General features: G+C 41.0%; 1 protein-coding gene across 1 annotated transcript in view; it reads right to left on the reverse strand.

The window, feature by feature from the left end:
- The window catches only part of LOC118688922 (von Willebrand factor D and EGF domain-containing protein-like), a 171,110-nt gene that overhangs the window by 11,627 nt on the left and 137,080 nt on the right, over positions 1-22,403 (reverse strand). Inside the window, exons 22-25 of the mRNA XM_036386867.1 lie at positions 17,033-17,128; positions 16,161-16,256; positions 13,784-13,879; positions 12,135-12,230 (exon numbers count right to left, since the gene is read on the reverse strand). Coding sequence (XP_036242760.1) covers positions 12,135-12,230; positions 13,784-13,879; positions 16,161-16,256; positions 17,033-17,128 — 384 coding nt within the window. The remainder of the gene's footprint in view (positions 1-12,134; positions 12,231-13,783; positions 13,880-16,160; positions 16,257-17,032; positions 17,129-22,403) is intronic.

A 22,403-nucleotide genomic window follows, 5' to 3' on the forward strand; every position in this document is an offset into this window, starting at 1 on the left:
CTGTAAGGAATCAAATTAGTAATTCAGCAATGGTTTCAGCAGCAGGTGGGGTCCAGTCTTGATCTGAATAAAACTCATAAGTTCAAACTGACATTTGACTTTCCATTTCTCCCTTTTTTTTTTTTTTTTTTGCTCAGTTGCCATACAAATGACCAGGTAGCTATGAAAATATAGCATGAACTGCCTTTATTACTTACGGCATCTCTGATTTCAGTGTTAAATCCAAAGGAGTTCAATTCAAAGTGAACTGAGGGTTGAAGTCAGTACCAAACCTGTTCTGAACTGGAGGAGCACTTCTGCCTGCCTGCCCTCTGGGGAACAAACTCTCCTTTTGCCAAGATATTCACAAGCACCTTTAGGTAAATGAATGCAGTGTTACCTCTCCCCTTTTCCTTCCTGACACCTCCACCTTGTCCTCCCTTTCTTTAACTTTCTTAAGTACAACTCCATCTCAATACCCATCAGGCAGACTTCAACATTTGTTAATGATAACTAGTTTGGATCCTTTCTGGTCCCACTCCTTGGCCTCTGTGGAGGAGTTCCAATTTCAAAATAGCAAACAAAAATGCTAGAGCCTCTCACAGGAAAACTAAATAAATTATCAGACACTAGGAGAGCAAATCAAATTATTGCAATCCTTCCAGGTACTGGCATGACTTTGAAAAGATTAAATTTTTTTTTTTTTGCCCTCCTCTTAAGAAAGCCCTGGCATCTTGACCCTGAGAGAGCAGGGTTTGGTAAGTTTTCCATCTCTCTTGGGGACTAGTCCTAATGCCATGGGTATAAACACATTTGTGTGGTGTTTCTCAAGCCTTGTAATGTGCCACAATTCTGTAAGGCCACCATTTACAGCTCAGAACCACTTCCATGGTCTTCTGCTTGCCTGAACTGGTGGGTTAGATGGGGTCAGCCTTGCTGAAGGTGGTGATGCAGGATGAAGGAGCAGTGTGGTTCTGTGCTGTATTTCAGAGGAGGGGTGCTTTTGATAAGGTAACAAGCAGCTGCAGGTGTAAAGATAAAACACAGGTGTTGCACAGAGCATCACATAAAACAGGCACACTCCTCCCACACACTGAAAGGCATTCACAGCTTGCTGAGTTTTCTGTTTAATGCAGCAGCTATTTCTCTTTGATGGCTTTAATGTGTTTTGACCTTACAATCACTTAAAATTTCCTGTGACCCTTTTCATGGCTTATCCCCTCTAGGCTCACTTGACACAGTGAAGTGCTTTGTGAAACTCTTTTATCAACCTCCATGAAGCTCCATACCAAACTCTTCAGCCCTAAAATCTCTAAGGTATTCAGACCTTCTGCTTTGTCAGCCAAAGAGAGGAATTTGCCTTCAAAATAAATATTTCTGTGGATTACTAAAACCCCCCAACACCTGAAATGTTGTGTTTGAAGTGAACCTTGTTCTCCTGCTGTGAGTAGCACCAGCCATGAACACCCACAATTTCAGTGACTTCTGCTGCCTGCCTTTGTTCCCATTGATCTGCAGCGACATTCCTACTAAAATATAAACACTATGAAGCAAATTATCTGTTATGTAAAACCAGATGGGACTGGGGGCCAAGTTAAGCACTGGACATGCTTTGCTGGGTGAAGGGTCACTATTAAGCAGCAGGATCTGCTGACCAGATACAGAGATCACAAACAGCCAGACATGTCCTCCAGACCTCCACTGCTTCTGTGGATTATCAAAACCTTTCCTAGTTTAACCTAAGCCACCTTTAGACAAAAGGAACTCATTACACTGTTTCACACTAGAAGGAGATAATAAGTAGTGAAAAGCTTTTAATTTTGCTGAAATAAGATACATCACCACCCTCAGAAAGTAAAGAAAAAAAAGAGGAGGAATATTACACCATGGCCCTGAAATCTTAGAAGAAAGAGATCTTCTGCAATGTTTCAGGAACTGAAACATCCTTGTCCTTTCCTGGCCACGAGACTGCAGAGACTATTTCTTTCTGAATCAAAATTGCCTGTCATCAGGTATCCTGAGCCAAGGCTCTGATGAGGAGACAGTGAATCAGGCTGCAGTGCTGATTAGAAGGTGTAGTTTTCAAAATAGCTTTTATTTTTTTCTCTCTCTCTCTCTTTTTCCTCTCCTGTGGAAGCTGAGTAAATTGACCTGCTTCTGGGTGCATCCTGCCTTTGGATGGAGGAGAGAAAATAGCCTCAAGCAGTAACATCTGTGTGGGCCAGCTAAGGCAATGCATCAGGCTGTATCTTGCTGACAAAGAACACAGAAAGGCAGCCAAAAGAACACCTACTGGTAGATACTTCAACTTATCCCTTAAGTCACCATCCCTGTGCTGACATTTCTGGGTGATTCACAGGCACTGCTCTTATTTCTGGCTGGTGTTGGTTTTGAACTGATGATTTCTCTGTGGGTCCAGTGAATATTTCAACTTGTTCTATTGCTCTTCTGTGGAGCAGGGAGCTTGATCAGCCTCAGGTTTGTTTTTTTTTTCTATGGGTACATGTTGTTTTAATGTTTGTTTCCTCCTTGCTGCTTAGTGGTTACCTTGATTTGGTGTGACATTCTCAAAAGCAGAGAGCTGTAGCTGGGGAGATACAACCCAGTATGGACACAGAGCATGGGACAGATTTAAAAATATCACTGACTGCTCTTGCCAGGAAAATACAGCTGGCAGAAGTCGAGCTGTGGACAAAAATGAAGCCAGTAAATGTGAAAGAAGTGGATTTTGTGCTAAAGCTGGCACTTCTAGCCCTTTTAAGTGTTTGTAGGTAAAATATATCAGCTATTGATAAAACAAAATGAAGGTGGAGAAGCTCTGTGCCAGGAATGGCATGATCATGGCACTGTGGGGATGTTGCTGATCCCTTTCACAGGACACAAACTGGAAGGTCAGACCAGCAGTTTCACCAAATAACACAGTTTAATTGATCCACTGGAGGAAGGCTCTCCATCTCTCTGTGTGCATTATGCACCCGAGCAGCGCTGCTCAGATGAAACATTATCCTGACTGCAGAAGGGGAACAACTCTTTGGATTCTTCTAGGCTCCAAATAAAGATTTGATCTTGCTGAGTGATTTTCAATCCTTTAAAATAAAAAATAAGAAATAAATTAAAAATTATCCCCAAATGGGTGTGTTCTGGCCAAAAAAAAAAAAAAAAAAGATGTTTCTAACATAGGACAACATTGTTTGGATTCTACTGGCAGAAACTAGTGGAGGTAGAAAAATGTCATTCACCCTTTAGAGGGTATAACTGATGCTCAACAGATCATTAGTGAGATGGATGTACCAATATATCTGCTGCTGTGAAGGTCCCAAATGCACACAGCTCTGAAAAACACATTATGGATTCGGGACACCAGCAATTTCTAGTCCCCTTTTTTTTCTGCTTCCAAGGGCAGTGAGGAAATAGTTTTGCCCATGCTGAGTTTTAGGCACATATGTTTTCCCACAGCTTGATTTTATATGAAATTCCCCATCTGCCTTGGTTTGGGTTTGTAAATAAAGGAATAAGTTTCTCTGCAAGCTCTATCTGAGTAACCTCAGATGTGTGATCCACTGAATGCCAGTAATTATAGGCACAGATTAAATTTTAGGGAGAAAGAATACTTGTCATATAATAAAATTCCAAATTTTGTGCAATGCTCGAAAATTTGAATCCTTATCCATATCAAGATACCAATCATTTTGAGGTTTGCTCACCCTATTTCTCGCTTCATGTACCTCTGACAGAGATGCAAAGCACTTCTTCAATAAATTACCTTTCTGAATAATAAAAAATAATCTGGTAGAAACCTCTGAGGGATGCAGTGCGGGAGAACAAATTACTACAAGACACAGAGGAAGCTGTAAATGTAATTGTGATGGTTGTGGTGACAGTTTGCATTTCTAATATATTCACTTTACCACAGAGCTCTAACAATAAGAGTTAGTTTGCATGACCTAGCACACATTTCAGAAGAAAAAAATGGTCAGAAAAATTGCAAACCATATAGATAGCAGTGCAATGTCGGTGCTTTGCCTAATTATGTCTGGGTCTTCATTCTGATGTGTACTCTGATATACTTACGGGGCCTTTTAGAGATATTAAAGCAGGAAATAAATCTAATTTAGTTATTAGTTCAGTAAAAATGAGAAAAATAATTACTACTATATGGAAAAACTACTGAGCTGCCAGGCTGCCCTGCCAGAGTCAGTGTGTGATGCACTGCAATCCTGTCTGCTGTCACGTTGCTCTCAGCAGCTGATAACATTTTCTGTCAGCTAAGGAGGATCCTGATCTCTCCATCTCTACCTCCAAAAGATTTCCTGGGTGTGGTGGTGTTCACAGGGGTCCCAGGACGAGGGAAGAGATGAAAACCATGGCTCTGTGTTTCAGAAGGCTTGATTTATTATTTTATGATATATATTATATTAAAACTGTACTAAAAGAATAGAAGAAAGGTTCTCATCAGAAGGATAGCAAGGAATAGCAAGGGAATGGAATGATAACAAAAGCTCCTGACTCTCAGAGAGTCCAAGCCAGCTGACTGTGATTGGCCATTAATTAGAAACAACCAACATGGACCAATCACAGGTGCACCTGTTGCATTCCACAGTAGCAGATAATTATTGTTTTTCTTTTCCTCTGAGGCTTCTCAGGAGAAAAAATCCTGGCAAAGGGATTTTTCAGAAAATATCATGCTACACCTGGGACTAAGCGGTAGGCAAGAGTCCTAAACCTCAGGAAACCAGTGGGGAATGTCACTGCCATACAGGCAGGGGACTCCCCACTCTCCTTGGACTGAAATGTCTCTGTCTTGGTCTCATGATCTTCATTTTGCCTATTGTCAGGTGACACTCTGGACATGCAGTAGTATGTTGGGATAGCTGTGGAATACTTCAGCACTTTGAAGAATGAAACCGCCATAAACAAAGCACGTGTAGGTGCATATTTAGATGTTTGGGGAATATTCTGCTAGGAACTGTGAGATTTAGAAACCATTAGTAAATCCTTTTTCTCATTTACAGACTGGTTTTAGTCTGATTGCAGCACTATTAATTTGAAAAGGCCTAAAGCTCTACTTTATTCTCAGCTTTGCAACTGTTAGTGTATAATTAATGTGGGGAATTGCAAAGTATACCCTCAGCACAGGTTACATTCCCAACTTGTTAGGGGCTTGAGTTTGGTAACACTTTCTCTTCATTGAAGAATGCTCTGTGTTTTATTAGGTCAGTGAACCATTCCAGCCTGCATATAAATTGTTCTGCTGAGCTGCTTCCTTGTCATGCCTGAATGAGACGTGAAGGAGGGCTCATACACGCAGTTTCTCCTCTGCTGGTTGTTTTTGCAGCTCTGTGCTTGAGGATGACCTGCAATTTAGGCCATTTGGGCTCATTCTCCTTGCCCTGAGCAGGCTGAGGCACTGCCTGTGCTTGGTGCAGTTTGGTTCATTTTCATCTGTGCAAAAGAAAAGGGAGATTCAAGTCTCAAGACAAGGGGAGCAGCCACAGGGTGCAGTGGTCTGGCTGATAACCCAGCCAAAAAATGAGGACTTGGTCAGGAAGTTTGGAATAGGACTGCTGCCTGCACTGGCACTGCACCAATCTCTTCATCACCCTGTTATTTTCTGCCTCAGAAATAAGCTTGAGCTTACATGGAAATCAGTGCTGGTGAGGATTGTCTTGCTTGTGTCTTTTTGTGGATAAACAGACAACATTAATCTCCATGACCATCTGTCCTCTGGGCTTTTCAAGTGGTAGATCCATTGCTCCTTTTTTAAGAGACGTTTAAAAAATATTTTAATCGAAAAGTAGATCCCCAAAATGTTGTTTCTTAAATCAATTAGTGGGCAAAAAGCACTTTTTGTCACACAGAAGCCCACTGCAAAGAGAGATGCAGTAATTCAGGAATCCTTTTTCTTTTGCTTTGAGCATGCTTTTACATACAGCAGCAGATCTGGCCCATTTCTTCTGTGCATTTAAGATACAGGTAAAGAATATTAAAATTTAGATGTTCTACTCCAGTAAAATTCATGCTGTAGTCTGGGGATGTTTTGCTTATGGAATGAATAAAAAATTTAATAACATTTTTGGGCTTGTTTAGGAAATATATTCAGTTCTTACCCAGATTTATTCTTGTTCCCTTCCTGAAAAATAAATTTAGACAGATGCATGTACTCAAACCCCCTATTAAAATAAATGCATCGCCTACATATATATGAAAAAAATGACTTTTTAAGAAAGGCCAACCAATGGTTTTGTCACAAATCCTTACTAAGGGTGAGCAGTGAGGAGCAGTGCTCTGAGAGCACACCAAAAACCAGGTTGTGCCTGAGTCACTGTCTCCTGTTGGGATGTCACAGCTCTCCCTGTTCCCCCCAGGCAAGATTCATGGATCATGTTTTGTTCAGCTGAATAGGAAAGACAGCAGTAGCCTGATTTTTTTTGTTTGTTTGTTTGTTTGTTCATCTTCTGTTGTATTTCCTGCCCAGGGGATGAAGATGACATCTAATGTGGGATCTCAGCACATCGTTCCCGATGTCCAGAGATGCCAGGAGAACCCTTGGGGGGTCTCGAAATCCTGGAATGTTGCCAAGAGTGTTTGGTGGCTTGATTTTGATCCATCCACAGAAGTGACAAGAATTTGAGGACATGAGAATCACTTTAGAGTGAAGGGTGTAAAAGGGACACATTTAGAGGGTGAAATATAGACTTTAAGGTATTTGGTACAGGGGGGTTATGGAGACAAGATGGAGGGATCAGGGCGTGTCTCGTCCTTCTTCTTTCTTCTTCTTGTCTTCCATCTCTGTGGTGATGTTGGCACTTGGGGATTGGTTTATGGTGAAGGTGCACTTGCTAACACGGGTGAAAAGTATTGGAAAATAAAGGTAAATATTATGTACGTAGATTTTAGTATAAAAGGACATGACTGCCCCGTGGGTGGTCAGAGTGCCCTTGGCTGCTTTGCAGATCAGACCTCTGTTGGGCAGACAGAAAATTTTGTAGATAAGAAACAATAAACAATCTGAAGATCGAAAAGCTGAAGAGTCCAGACTCGTCCTTTGAAACGCGTGCCACCCAAGAACCACCCTACCCGTGTCGGGGCAGAGACAGCCGGACCCGACAATCTAATATGAACCTATTCTGTTACATAGACTGGAAAACCAAGTAGGAACTGAGACCAGTGTTTCCTTTTCCTGTGTCTCCAGACTGGGCACCAACCAGGGGAAAAGCCAGCCCACAAACCTTTGTACTTTTGATGCTTTGAACAGGAAGCTACAGGTCTGCTTGCTATAAGCAGCTGCTCATTTCCTTCCAAACACCCTCTGTTCAAGCATATTTGCTGTCCAGGAATCCTAGACAAACACTTGTTGCTTTTAAGCCCATCCTTGCTGTATGAAAGGCAAGTCTGATGTGAATGATTTCTCCATCCATTTGGATGAGATACATGGTTTGTTCCCTGCTTGTTTGTGTGGGAGGGTTTGCTGGACCTTTGGCTTGCAAACTGGCTGGTTTTTGATAGCTTAAGTCAATCTGGCTACTCAGTGAAGGCATTGCAGAGAATATATCACACGGTGTCAAGATGACAACTCGGTGGGAGTCTGATTTGTTGAGCAGTAAAACTTCCTGCTTATGCAGCTGGCGAGGCAGTAATGTACAGAAACATTACATGGGAAGGCTGGAATGTGGGAAATCAGTGACTTTCACAATATGACATTGCTTAGCAAAGAGCTGCCTTTGAAACCCAGTGTTCACATTTCCAATTAGTTTGCCTCTAGCTCTCATGCAAGGAAAGTCCTCATGCTACCAGGAAGGGAGAAGAAAGGAGGAGGGAAGAGGAGCAAGCAGAGCTGGAGGAATGACTGTGAGTTATATTGCCCACTGTGAATTGGCTATAAATCCTGGCTTGCAGGAATTACTGAAATGGAGAAATAGTTATCTCCTAACTCTGAGATCCAATCTGCAAAGCCCCAGTGTCAGTGGGATGATTTATGTGATACAAAGCCCAACACAACGAAACAGAAGCACACAGAAACTCGCTCTCAGTTTTACATGGGGAGCAAACCCCACGTCTCTGGCTGTGTTGCCTGGCCATGGGGTAGCTCCAAAAGAGAGGCTGAGGTCAGGCTCCAGGTGTGCCTGGTGTGCTGGGAAAGGCAGGAGGAGGATGCTGTTCTCCCCTGACCTCTGCTTGCTGATGAGCTCCAGAGGGAGCTGTGGCTCGCCTTTTCTCGCTCAGAGATGCGCTCACAAGGAGCAGACAGCAGAGGAAAGGAATAATGTGTGGTCCTGTGAATCCCTCTTCCTCTCCCCTTCTCTTCATTCCAACCTTTCCTAAGAAAATGCAGCTTTCTATGGGCTTTCATTTTTAAAGGTTGTTTGTAGAGCAGTCCTATGAAAATACACATAGTAAATAAAGGAAACTTACTGTGTTGTCTTTGTTTATAATTTTTGTAAGGATGCAGTAGATATCAGTCAGAACCCTGCTTTAAAGCCTCCTGAAAAGCAGTGACATCCCAGGATTGTTAAATCTGTGTTTTTCAAAAGAGAATTCAAACCATTGCACAAACAGTTTTTCTCCAGCGCCCGAGCGTGTTTGTTGGATGGAAAATTGATCCAGAAACATATTTTATTTTGAGGTGCTGCCAGCATTTGCCTCTTCCCTCTCAACAAGACTGATCACACTGGAAACAATCCTTCTCAAGTGAGGGTATGAGGCTGCAGATTGCTGAAGCACAAGCACACATTTCCCTGTCAGTTTTACACCTGTGCCCGGGCTGTGGGTGTCTGCTCTGCATAATCACCAGGCACTTACTGCAGCTGGCAGCAGGTCACACCTCCCTGATTTACACTTTTCAGGGGTTTGGAGTGATGTTTATTTAGATACAAAACACAAACTTTCAGGCTGAATGCCTTTTTCCACACACTCAGGAAGAAAAGGAGACCGAGCCTGAATAGAAAAGATGAGGAGCCTCCACTGTGTCCTGCGCGTTTTTGGCTGTCATGCAGACAGTATTAGAAATTCCAAACAGTACAGGGATGAAAATAAAATTCATAAGGCAGAAATTCCAAACTGTACAGGGATGAAAATGAAAACCCTAAGCCATGCTTCTATGTGTTTGAAATAAACCAATAGCCTGTTTGGGTTCAGTTCAAAAATAACCTCTTTGATGGGTTGTGTGGCTTTTGGTTTTTATTATCTCCTTCAATTGAGAATCTGAAGCTGCCAAAATTAAATAGACACCTTTTTTTCTTCTCTCTGTCCCTGCAGGTGAGATATTAAGAAGGAAAGAGAAACGTCTAAAAGCAGTGGAAACAATATCAATGTATCAAACAATGACAACATTGAATTAACTGCCAATTTATCTGCCTTAATATTAGGTTTACTCACTCTGTCTTGATAGGTTTTATTAGTCAGGTAATAATCTACCCTAAATTTCTAAGATTATAGACTGTGTGTATATAAGTACATAATAAAGCTGTTTTGCGGTCAGAAGTGTTTGAAACTGTACTAGAAGTGTAAAAGTACATAAGAACTCAGCAATATCGTATTCAGAGTGCAAAGAACAATTAAAATAATTATAAAATCCTTCAAAAGGATTTTTTTCCTCAGAATTGTCACATTCATCGTTGTGGCTAAGCCACCTGTACATTTCTCAGCGTGAGGTCACCTGGCAGCAACAGGGGACACCACAGAGCTGTGATTTGGGCCACAGGCTCACCTCTAGCAGTCTCTCTGACATTGTCCTGGTGATTTGGAAATGGGAGGTGATGCAGTGTTAAACTTCCAGTAAACTTCACATCTGATCACAGCTTTGCTACCACGATATGTGCATTTTTTCCCCTCACTCTTTGTATGGATTTTACAACTCTGTGCAAGCTGAAGTGTCCTGTGCAACTCAGGGCTCAGCTACCTTACACGGAGTCCTTAAAGCCTGACAGAAAGGATGCTTAAATCCAGAAAGAAACCCTCTGTAAAGCAGAAATGTACTGGTTTTTCCTGATTCCTTCCTGCCACACCCTTCCCAGGAAGGCCAGCAGGAGCCCTGCACAAAAAGTCTCCCAGCTGGATTTCTGAGCACTCAGGCACACAGCCCAGGGGGCTGCCTCACCTCTGCAGAGTCATCTGCCCCAGGTGGCCTCAGGATTGTCAGAATTAACCTGATTAATGTATAAGTACAGATATGTTTACTGCTAGTGACACTGCAGAATGAGCAGCATGGTACTCAGCTCTATTTGGAATTTCAAATGGATATTATGGTAGCTTTTACATATAGTTTTTTTTAATGTAGTTTTTACATGTTTTATTTAAGAAAAAGAGGGGTTGGGTAGTGGGAATTCTTCATGCTAGGGACTTATTCTCTACTTTTTCATTTGTCTGTATGTGAGTGAGGAACACGTGCCTGTGTTCACACTTTATCCTTTCAGTGTATGCCACATATTCTATCTAATCCCCCAATCTAGTCCATGCCTGATAAAAAATGATACAAAATCATGCCTAAAAGAGGGGTGAGATGTGTTCTGCATTTGAACTCTGAGAGGTTTATGGGACAGAGAGCAGCCTCCCACTGCTGGAAGCACTGGTTTTCTGCATTTTGTGGGGAGGGAAGTTTGGAAAAGTCAGCTGAGACTGACTTCTGCTGTGCCCTGCAGGCTTCTGCTCCAGAGGAGCTGCAAAATCTGGAGCCTCTGCTAGAGGAGAGAGAAGTTATTCTATATAACAACAGGAAGACATACAGCTCTAACATAAACTGCTTGTTACAAAATCTTGTGAATTAACTACTTCTTTTGATGGATCTTGATACTTGTCCCATGTGCTCTTGATTTTAGGCAAGAAAAAAGAAACATTGCTTAACATTTTTCACCAATTAGCAGTCAGTGGCCAGTAAGAATCAGCAAAAAGTAGTGTTTTGCTTCCACTTAATTATGTTGCTCTTCATTAATCACATTCACAGGCCCTTTATTTGAGTTTTTATAACACTAGACTAAATAAACCAGACTATATAGCAGTTATTGAAGTAGAATGAAGGCTTGGATCAGACAGAACAAAATCGTTTTCATCACCTCAAAAAAAACATTTTTTCAAAAGATTATACCAAGATGGGCAACAAAACCTCAGAAACTTTTGGGAAGTGGAAAGGAACCTGCTGTGAGTTGGTGGGGTTTGGTGGAGTGCTTTGCTAGACTGCAATCATCATCAGCACGCTTCCCTTTGATCTGCCTGGAGATATGGCAGGGTGTTTAAAGCTGGAAACAGCACTTTTCTAATGTTCCCTAACCTCAGAAACAGGATGCCAAACATAAGGTTTTTTCCTCCTTTTTTCTCCCTCCAGCACATTCCTGCCAGAACAGACTATTCAATTGTGCACTGTGCATCACAACCCTCTCTGCTGAAGGAGGGGAGAGCTGCAGTGTGGGGAATGAGAGGGCTTTTGTTGCTGCAGGGAATTTTTTACTGGCTTTTTTTTTTTTTTTTCCCTCTGTGTGTGAGAGACATAAAATGCTCTGGAAATGTACAGATTCTTCCTGCCAAGAATGGTTGTTTTCACAGCTCCCCTCTTGCCAATTTCAAACTGATTAAGAAATAATAAAGAAAAAAAAAAAAAGTTTTCACATACATATCCTAAACCCCCTGGCTGACAGATATTGTTGAGCAATTGAGTCTGTAAAAGTGCCAAAATAACCTATTTCCCCAGAAGAATCGAAGAATCAAATATTAATGCTGATGGTACTGTGAAAAAAGGGAGTTTTCAGTGACAAGAACAAATTCAAGGATAAAGGGCTGTTAACCAATTACCTTAATTAAGCTGGAACTATGACTTTCTAATATTTTTAAGGATCTTAGTCAGCTTCTTGGCCTTTGGCCTTAATTTTTTTCCCCCAAAAAAATCTTTCATGCAAAATAATTAATTAATCTCCGAATATGAATGTTACTCATTTTGAATGCATGAAATATTTAGAGAGGATTCCAGCAAAATGTTCTCCTTCCAACGTTGACTTGACTTATTCTAATTAACAAGTTGGTTTTGGGTATATTATGAGCTCTGATGGAAATATAGGTGATCACAGCACAAATACAGGCTAAATGTTCTGTGGAACATGCACAAAAGGGAGAAAAGCTGTTCAGGACCCAGAGAACTGTTGGAAAACAAAGGGAAATGTGTAACTCACTTTTCTGGCACCTCCTTCCAGTGTAGCCCTCGGCACAGGAGCAGACATTGGTCCGGACACAGTGACCACCATTCTTACAGGGGGGGATGCAAACAGCTGGGGAGAGGAAAGGAAAAGTTCTGAGCACCAAACTCACCTGGGGGATCAGCACTGCCAAAGCACAGGCTCCTTATTTGGGTGCCTCTGTTGGGAGAGCAGCTCACAGAGGTATTTTTGGGGAAGGTGTCTCCCCAAAGGGTGATTTGGGCTGTTGCCTGGATGGAGACCCTGATTCTTTGTGGCAAAAATGTGGGACATGATTCCCAGCACCCGAGGGTCTCTCAGATACTTAAGTGGTCAGAATATTCCCAGTGGTGTCAGGTTTTTAAGTCTCTGTCAAAGGGCTCCTCAAGGGCTTCTCCCCATGAAATATAGATCAGTGTTGGACATTTGCTAACTTGTCCTTGGTGCTGTTTCTTCTCCCTTTCTCCAAGAAGCAGAAGGAAGGGCTTTGCTTTCCCTCAGCATCCATCCATTATATCCTGCTATCAATTTCAGATCCCGTGAATGTGGATACTTATTTTCAAATTTTAGCTCTGTCTAAACCACAACACTTGAGAGCAAAAACTTCAAATCACCTAGATGTTGAAAATCACCTTCTCTGTTCAAGAGCAAGATCATCAAGTTACAGCCTATAATTTTCACTCTTTCCTTCACCCCCAACATCATTAAAAAAAAAGTTTCCAGCAAGCTCCATTTGCAATTAGATTTTTCTGTGTGAATCATTCACTTGCAAAAATATACATCAAGACCACACGAATCTAGGAATGTGGGAAACAAAAGAAATTAAGAGCAAAGAACTTTAAATGCTGAAGTTGTTTTGGTAATAAGCAACTGCTGTTGGATGCAAAGTTAATATTCCCAGATTGAGGAGGAGTTACTAGATCCATATTGAAAATATTCCCAGATTCAGCAGGAGTTGCTAGATCCATATTGGAAAAAGATAAGCCAGTGGTGTTAGCACAGGGGTGCTCCAGCTGCTTGGACCCTAAGTTCCCTTCCTTGTATGAGATACTGGGTCATTAAAGGATTAATTAATTTGCCTTCTGCAGCACAGAGTGAGTGAGAAGCCCAGGACACTGTTAGCCTGAATTTAGAGCTGGAACAGGGATTCAAAATCAGCTCCTGCTCTGTCGGAGCAATATTGGATCACATTTTTAGGGATCTGATGAAGTCCTACAGAAGTCTCCCATGCACAGCACTTTAGGGTGGTCAAGTAGGTGACATTGTGAACCCCATTTGAAGGTAAATTATCACCTGGCTCTGAAACCAGTATAGTACACACCACAGGGTACCAAAATGAACAAAGCACCGCCATGCTTTCTCATTTAATTGAATAGTTGCTAATCAATGATGTCACTGACTCAGGTAGTTTTAGAGTAATTATTTAGTTACCATTAATGGCATCACCAATAAGTTCTTACTTCTTCCCAATACCAATGGGAACAATAAAAAGTGGATTTATGGCAGACTATAACAACAAGGGAGCACACATAGTTATGACAAGGAGAGTCTCTGGATATATTTCATGTGGGGGTAGGTAATGTTATGAGTATATTTATATTTTGAGCCTGGGCCCTTTATCAAGATGATAAATAGAATTTTCTTACCTCTCTGGCACTGTGGCCCATAGAAACCAGAAGGACAGGAGCACGTGTTTGGCCGTACACAGACTCCTCCATTCAGGCACACAGGATTGCACACAGCTGGATGGGAATGTAAGAGAACTGCATGAATCTCTGATAATGTTGAACTTTTCAGAGCAGGCACTCTTTTACTGCTGCACTTGCCATTAGAATGAATATTTCTAGTGGTACTGTGAAAAGTTTAATGCAACCCTTGCAGATCAGTTGTGCTGCAGCACTTATTCATGGTCGACACAGTGGGAGCATTTCAGAGGTGTTTTAGCATAGCTTGGGAGATGAAATAGGCTATAATTCAATGTAATAATTTAATTTATTTCGGATGTATTCTTTTGATTCGCACAGTTCATTTATTTCCATTCCAGTATTCTCACCAAGCATGATCCTAAGGTAGCAAATGTAGTCAAATAAAATACACCCTGGATAAGGTGGAGATGAGATATTAATTGTTTGCTGCTTTGTCTGCGTTCAGCAGAGCATTGTGGCATTTCCATGGACTTGAATAGGTGTGCACCAAAAAACCTGTTTGTTCTGCCTCATTTAAATGCCAGTTCCCACAACACATTGGCTCATTCATCACCAACAAAGCCACTGGCTGAGCTCCCTTTGCCTCTTTATGTATCTGTTATTACTCTAGATGATACAACAGGCATTAGGAATTAAAAGCTGCCTTGCATATTTCTATGTGGCGAGTACCAGACTGTTAAAAACAAAACTATTAGAATTTCAAATTGATTTAGATGGGAAGTCAGTGTGTGAAGAATAAGGAATCTGATAAAGTTTTCATTGTAAAGCAGAGTGATACTTTAAATCAGACTTTTTCTTTCTGTTCCCTTTGTCTTTCAGTATCTTACAGGAAAGTCTATTAAAAATATAAATGCATTTAAGCTTAAATAAATTAGGGGCCGCTAAAATGTTTCAGTTGAACTAAAGAAGAAATAAAATGTCAATTTGGAAAGAGAGAGAAAAAAAAAAGTGAAATTGTAGTCTAGATGAGAGGTTTTTCTGACTAAGGAGCAGTCACTTATGAAGTCAAAATGGATTTAATTCAATGTTTAAGGGGAATTTGGTTTAGTCATGTTATTGTCCTGGCTACTTCATAGATGTCCATAATCGTGTCAGTCTGTCATTGTTTATATTTCCAGTGGTAAAGTCTCTTTTTTTCCATTTTATACCTGTATTCTTCCTGACATTCCTTTTATAACACTTGAGGTGGGAAACCCCAGCAGCGCCCACAAAATATTCTGTGCAGTGCACTCAAAAATGTGCCAGAGAGGGGAGTCTGGCAGCCTTTCACCAAAGCTGTCAGGAGACAAAAAATCCTGCTGCTGTTATTCTGGTCTGGAAGTGACTGCTACTGTTGCTTGTTGTCTGCCCTTCTCTTGGAATGATTCTGTTCAAAGCCACCCCAAAATAAAATTGCAGAACTCCTTGAGAAGAAAAAGCAGAGCTAGTGGGAACCAGAGTAGCAGTGACAATCCCAGTCATTTCCTGTGGATCATAGCTGGGCTAATTTATGTTTCCTCAGTAGGTCTGTCATTTTAACACTTACAGGAAGAGCAATCTCCAGGAGATGGAGGTTAAAATGACATCTCTCACCTTCCAGGAAAGGTAATGCAGGCTGAAGGTGTCTCAGCCATTTAATATTCACCGTGGCAGAGGCAGACTGCCTCTGGAGCCTTCAGGTCTGGCACTGATTCAGGTAGTTCTCATCTTTTAATATTTCACTATTTTGCATGCCTTGTCCCAGGTGAGTTCTGCAGTTTCTGTGCCTTTGGAGAAAATATCCACCCCAGATTTTAGGACTTCGATCCTGAGAGGGGGCTCTGAGCTGTGTCTGTTTAAAACTTTGAGAAATAAGTACCTAAGTCCAGTCCACACCTTGTCATTTTGTACTGATGGGTGGAGGTGGCTTTTTCCTGAGCCCCCCTATTCCTGTGGATGCTTTCTGTAGGTGCTCTTCAAGGGAGAGATGCAGGCAGGAGGAGCAGTGTGAATTCTGGCAGCACAGCGTGATAAGATTCTGTGCTCCAGAATCACACAAGCCTAAAGAGCTGCAAAAAGATTCTGTTTGTAGGTTCCCTGAGATTTAGGTAAGCATTTAAACTCAGGAATACTTATATAAACATCTAAACTTATGAACAATTACATAAACTCAAGCCTTTCTGAGGTCTTGCCCTGTACTTGCTCTCCTCTTCTTAAGCTTTAATTCTTACTTGGTCTCCTCTTCTTAGGCTTTAATTCTTTAAGCAGCAATTCCCAGTCTGAGCACTGGGGTGTGGGGGACTGTCAGGGATTTTTTGGGCACTTTTGGGCAGAGGATGAGGCCCTGCCAAGCACTCACCTGTGTCACAGGAGGGGCTGCTCCAGCCGTGCCTGCACTGGCACTCGTCTGGTGACACGCACACACCCCCGTTGTGACAGTGCCTGCTGCACACCACTGCAAAACACACAAAAACCCCAAAATATCTCATCACCAACAGCACCGCAGACCCTAAAGCTGCCCTATTACAGCCAATAACTGATAGTATTAGTCCTGGAGATAAACTAAAGGTTTGCTTGATTTGCTTTCTCCCTTTCCTTGATTTGCTTTCTCTATGAGAAGCCACACACCTAAAATCCTTTGCTTTTTAAGTATTCCAGCTACTCGGTTTCATAGATAAAATTATATTCCTCTCAAGGGCAGCCTGATATTTAAATAAGCAGTGAGGTCTGTAATGATGGCAGTGCATGTGTTTTGCTGATAGAGAAGGGTTTGAAGGCTGATTTTCAGATATTTTCTGTATTGAACCTCTTTTTAAACTTGTATTGCAGAGTAGCATTACTCCTAATAGGTATGGCTGCTCTTTTGTGTTCTCAAAATTAGCATTACTATGTTCATTCACAATCTTAAATTTCCTAAATATAACTATTAATAACATGCACTTTTTTTCTTCTTTTTTTGTTTGTTTTTCCAGAAGCAATTTTACGTAGAAAATGTTGATTTAGATGTGCATATTTTTACATAATACAGCAATGCTGCTGGTAAATATATGCTGTGAAATAGCTACTGTATTCCTTGAATCCTTTGTATTCAAGAAACATTTTAAGGGAAAATATAGGGGAGAAAAAAGAAAAAAAAAAAGGTTTTTTGGTGGTTTTTTTTTTTTTTCTCTCTTGTAATTTTCTGCTAATTGAAACATGTGATGAAGAAAGCCTGAGAGAGTTCATACATACTTGTTTCACACCGAGGCCCTACGAATCCATAAGCACAAGAGCAGGTGTTGTGAGGCAGGCAAGTTCCTCCATGCTCACACGGGGGCTCACACCGAGCTGCAAGAGTGAAAAAACACAGTTCAAATATGGAATTCTCAGTGGCTGTGAGCACAGCACAGGTTACACCTTTCCCCATCCCTGGATTTTATTAATCCAGTGAGTAATTTGGGTGAGGAAAACACTGCAGGACAGCAGTAGCTATCCCATTAGCAACACAGCACTGATGAGCAGCGGCATGGAGCCTGCAAGAGAATGGTTTCAACATAATCATATTTAACTTCTGGGCATGCACGTTTTTTAGGACATGTTTTGAAGGCCAGTGATGGATGAAGCACAAATGCAGTTACACCTCAAGACCTTGCCCATGCCTCTCTACAAATTTGCCTTGAGGATGGTCAGCAAGCCTTAACAGGTGTCAGAACTCACAATAAGGCAGAGATTGTTTCTTCCTCATAGAAAAGACTTGTGAGTGGATTTGTCAGCAAAATGGCAAACATTTAAACAAAAAAAAAAGTTATTATTTAATGAGTAGCATGAGTTCTGTAGACAAAGCAGCAAGCTAGGTAAAGATTTCTTGACTCATTGCAGAATGCAATGTAATTCTGTGAAATGAAGAGGATGAGTGTGGAAAGGACTGCAGCTCCTGAAACAGCCTGTTTGCTGAAAGCATGTTTGTTTTTCAAGTGTTGATAATTTTGAATCTAAAAACTTTATTGTACAGGGAGCCTGGAAATTTTGGACCATTGAAGCTATGATCTAAGGCAGGTACATGAGAATTCTTTTGTAACCCTCTAATAAGAGTTAATTGCATGTGGCAAACTCAAAAGAGGAGGAACATCACAGAAGGGACAGGATGATCACTGAAGAGACAAAATCATCACAGAAGGGACAGGATGACTACTAGCACTCAAAGGAGAAACTCTGTGGCAGGAGCACAGCAAGAAATGTGTTCCAGAGGCACCTCATGTTATTGGAAAAAAAAAAAAAAAAGGGCACCTCACATAACAGAATGAAAAATATCTTCCCTTGTGTGTGGGAAGTGAATACAGTGAAAAATGTTGTACTTTGGCTCACTTCACTGGCAGAGTTTTGTCTTTTATGAAGGATATGAGGCTAAGCAAGGTTATTCCAAGGAAAAAGCAAAATGAAGCTAACGAGACCTGAAACAAAGCATCTTTCATTTTAAGCATTGTTAACGAGGGAAGAGAACCTTAATGCACCACATTTTGTTCCTAAAGCTGGAAAATGGGCTATGGAAATGGAAAGCCAAATGAAGGACTAATTCTTGGGGAGCCACATAATTTAAATGCAGTTATTGTGTTAAAGACCTCATCACCTCTTGTGATTGTCACCAGGCCATGGAATATGAACTTTGTCGTCCAAAAAAATAATGAAAGCCCTCACACATTTTCTAATTGTATTAGAAAAGACATACTCCAAGAAGGTGCTGTTAAATAAACCACTTTGACACAAATAGCATTGAAGAAATATATTTGGTATTTAATGATGAAATTTTCAATGCTGCATTATGTAACTTTAGGATTTGACCTTCCTGAAAAGAGGAGACTTACAAGTGTATTTTAGAGCATACTGTATATGCTGAGAATGTCATTAAGCTAAATTTATTTTTCATTAGATAAGGTTGAGACATTTGCAAATCAACATGAGCTTAGCTGAAATTCCAAGTATACATCCATGAGGGAAAAAAAATAAAAAAAAGAAGGGATAAACCCAAATTATCTTTGTCTGGACAACTAAATAGATTTAGATAAGTGTTAGGAAGAAATTATCAGCTGTGAAGATGATGAGGCATTGGCACAGCTTGACCAGAGAAGTTGTGGCTGCTCCATCCTTGGAAGTGTCCAAAAACCAGCTTGGATGGGGCTTGGAGCAGCCTGGGATTGTGATTTCTTTGCCCCTCTTTGTAAGGGGGGGTACAAAACCTGGGGAAAAAATGTACCACTCTTTTAAAAGTACATTAAATGTGATTGCCTTTCCTGTAGGATGATGGCTGCATAAAGCCTCCAGGTGCCTCAGAGCTGTGCCAAGCACGGTGACATTCAAGCATTCTACGCTTTATTTCAGCATGGTTTGTGTTAGAGCAAGAGTGTCCGTGTGAATGGAGCACTTTCCATCTGGCCTTTGCACATCCTGAGATGCATCTGAACTGTCAGAAAAGAACATGGTATTTTGGATATTAAAACATTTAGCTCTTAGGGTGACATTTAATAGTAAAATGTTTAAAACTGTTCTATTACTGGTGAAAAGCAAGAGATAAAAACTGAACACTGGCTCCTCTGTGAGAGTAAGAGTAATATTCACTTAAAAGACATTTCCCACTGTAATAGAAATATACTGCTTATGTCAAATTATTTTCCCAAACTTCTGTCTTTCATCTTCTGAAATGAATACTTTTTTCCATGAGCATTTGCTAAATTGTAGGAAGGTATTGCGGTGTTTTTATCCTAAGCGGTTTTGGATAGGGAAAAATAACAGCAAAGAGGAAAACATTGCTGCAAATGGTCAATCTTGCTGTCAAGTGTACATATGTTTATGTTTACAATTTAAAATCTGGAGGTGAAAATGGAGAAGTGCATTATTGTTTCCTTTGAAAAGGCTTTTTGGGAAATATCCCCAAACTTCTATTTTCCATTAAAATGAGATCATACAGTTTTTATAAGTTTCTCTGCAATAACTTCAGGGGCACTCAGGAATACCAGATGCTGTGATTTTTCCCTCATTTTCCATAGCTTAATCAGCAAATATCCTCCAGGACAGAGTTATTGCTTGGCACCTCCACAGTGAGTAACTCCCTGTGCCATCCCCACGTGAGGCCCTGGGTCTGTGCAAATAAAGCCAGGCTTGGAGCTGTGAGAGCTTTGCCTGCTTAGACTTTTGCACCAAAGTCAGATCAGGACAGACTTCAGTGAAGTCTACCTTTTTTCATTGTACATTATTTATTTCCTTTCAAAGATACATTAACCTAACTTCCCAAATGTGCAGATGAAGTTTTAATGTGTTCAGCACAAGGGCAGGGTGAAAAAAGGGAAAGGAAAGTTCCTCAGTTGTTTTTTCTTTTGGAAAGCTGTGGACTGGAGCATTTCTTTTGCATGTAAGATGCACAGATAAATGAAATGAAGCATAGGATTAAAGCATGTATTAGTGCAATTAAATTAACTCATTGCATATTTAAATATTCCAGCACTCTGGAGCCCAGTTGTGAGAGAAATGTCCACCACAGCAATTGGAATATTAACAAGAGAAACTTGACTGAATAAATTGGGAATAAAAGTGCAGGTACCATTGCTGGCTAGGTTGTACCAATGCATTTTGCTTTGTGAAATGTCAGCTGAGTGCTCATCTGCAGTCCAAAAAATCCCAAAAGAAGTGGTAGGAATTGTTCAGAATGGAGCAGAGCACAGAATGCCAGACTTCCTTATGGCCTGAACCCATGGTGAACTCCATCTCAAATACCATGGACAGGTCTGAGCCCTCAGCTCAGAAAAGCTACAGTGAAAGTAGGAAAGATGCAGAAAAAGAGGCAAGGATAAATAAACAAAATTATAGAAGAGCTTTTGTACAAAGAACAAGTGAATAATGAGGTCCTTCAGAAAAATATGACTTTAGGATAGAAAACTCTGAAATCAGATGTGACCTGGAAAGGGTGAACAGGATAAAGTTCCAAGGCATCACCTTGGTGCACATGATCCATAATTTCTGAGAAGCTATTTCAGGCAGTATCCCTATAGCTTTCCCACATATTGTCAGACAAATGCAGTTGGCAGCTCTTGGAGAAAGGGAGAGGACTTCTGGTTTGATATGGTAGATCTTTTTTGGGTGTAAAATGTCAAAAAAATTAATGTGAGCTACCCAATTTTTTTTTCTCATTTCATGCAGCTGTGCATAGTGAAGCCATAATGCTTTCCCAATTTCTCCATCTCTTCTGTTATGATGAAAATTATGAAAAGTGGTTTTGTAATGTCAAGGCAACACTGAGTTTTTGACTCTTGAGCAGAAAACATCACTCCCACTGTTCTAGACTTCCCATTGTTCTAGACTTCCCCTGCTCCTAGAAAATTCTGCACAAAAGCAATTAAATAATTCAAATTTTTATTGACTTCACCCTCTTAAGAATATTTTTCTAAAGTATTATAATTTTATCTTTGACAGGAATGCTGAGGCTCTTTTATGACTGCTGAAATACCAGAATGATACCACTCCTTAGCTGTCAACCTAATCCAAAATGGTTTTAAATAATTGTCTGTATTCTATGAAATGGAGGCTGACTTTTTAATGGTATAGGTTTAGGGACCAGACAATCCCTATCAAAGGAGCTTGGAATCAGGAAAATGAAACAAAACAAACAAACAAACAAAAAAGGATGACAAGAAATTTGATTTAAATCCCTATGTTTCATCAGTTTTCAGGTCTAGGCCTCTCAGAAAGAAGCCCAACAATGATACCCAGAGCAGAATTTTTCATTCAGATCAATTCTGTTATCAAATGGAAAGGCAGTGTTCCACCTTGGGGCGCCCTAAGGAGCTCCAGGGCTCCAACAGCTGCTCTCAGGCAGTGCCACATGCACAGACCCTGGGCAGTGAGCTGAGCCCAGGGAAATGGCAGCATTTCCCCCTTTTCCTTGCCCATGGGTTCAGCAGCTTTGCAAGTGATGGCCTGTGCACCTTGGCAGAGTGGGGAACAGAGGCAGGATGGCAAGGAGCTGCTCTGGGGTGACTCCCAACACTAACAAATATTTCAGAGTGTTAGCCCCAGATGTTACAAATCACTGCAGCACATGTGCCACTTGTAACACACCAGATAAAATGTCAGAAATGCTTTGATATCTGATATCAGTCCTGTCTGGGCTCGTTCTGCATCATTACAGTGCTAGGTTTTTATTCATCTGGCACATGGAGCTAAATGTGTAAATCTCTGTTTGTGCTCTGCTGCTCTTGCAGGGCTCCTTGGCAGGTGATTCGTGCTGTCCCAAAACCTGCTAGGAGGAGACTGTCCCAATGCATTGGTTTTTACTGCAGAAATCCTTGGAAACAGCACTCAGAGTCAAAATTAAGTATTTAGCAAAACCTCCCTCATCACCAGAGGGATGCTTGGCTAAGCTGACTCCAGAAATGCCAGAGAGCATCTTCTGCTGGAGAAAATGTGGGAGAATCCAGTGGACTACAGCAGGCCTTTCCCCCCCTACTTATTTTTTATTTTTGTATAGGTGATGCTGATTGTCTCCAAAACACTGCTCTGAAATGAAGATTTTAAAGCTGGCCTGTTGGGCTGTGAAGTCTTAATATTAGGCTACTAAAAAAAGGTCTCATTGCCT

Source organism: Molothrus ater, chromosome 7 (assembly GCF_012460135.2).
Source record: "Molothrus ater isolate BHLD 08-10-18 breed brown headed cowbird chromosome 7, BPBGC_Mater_1.1, whole genome shotgun sequence".
NCBI lineage: Eukaryota > Metazoa > Chordata > Aves > Passeriformes > Icteridae > Molothrus > Molothrus ater.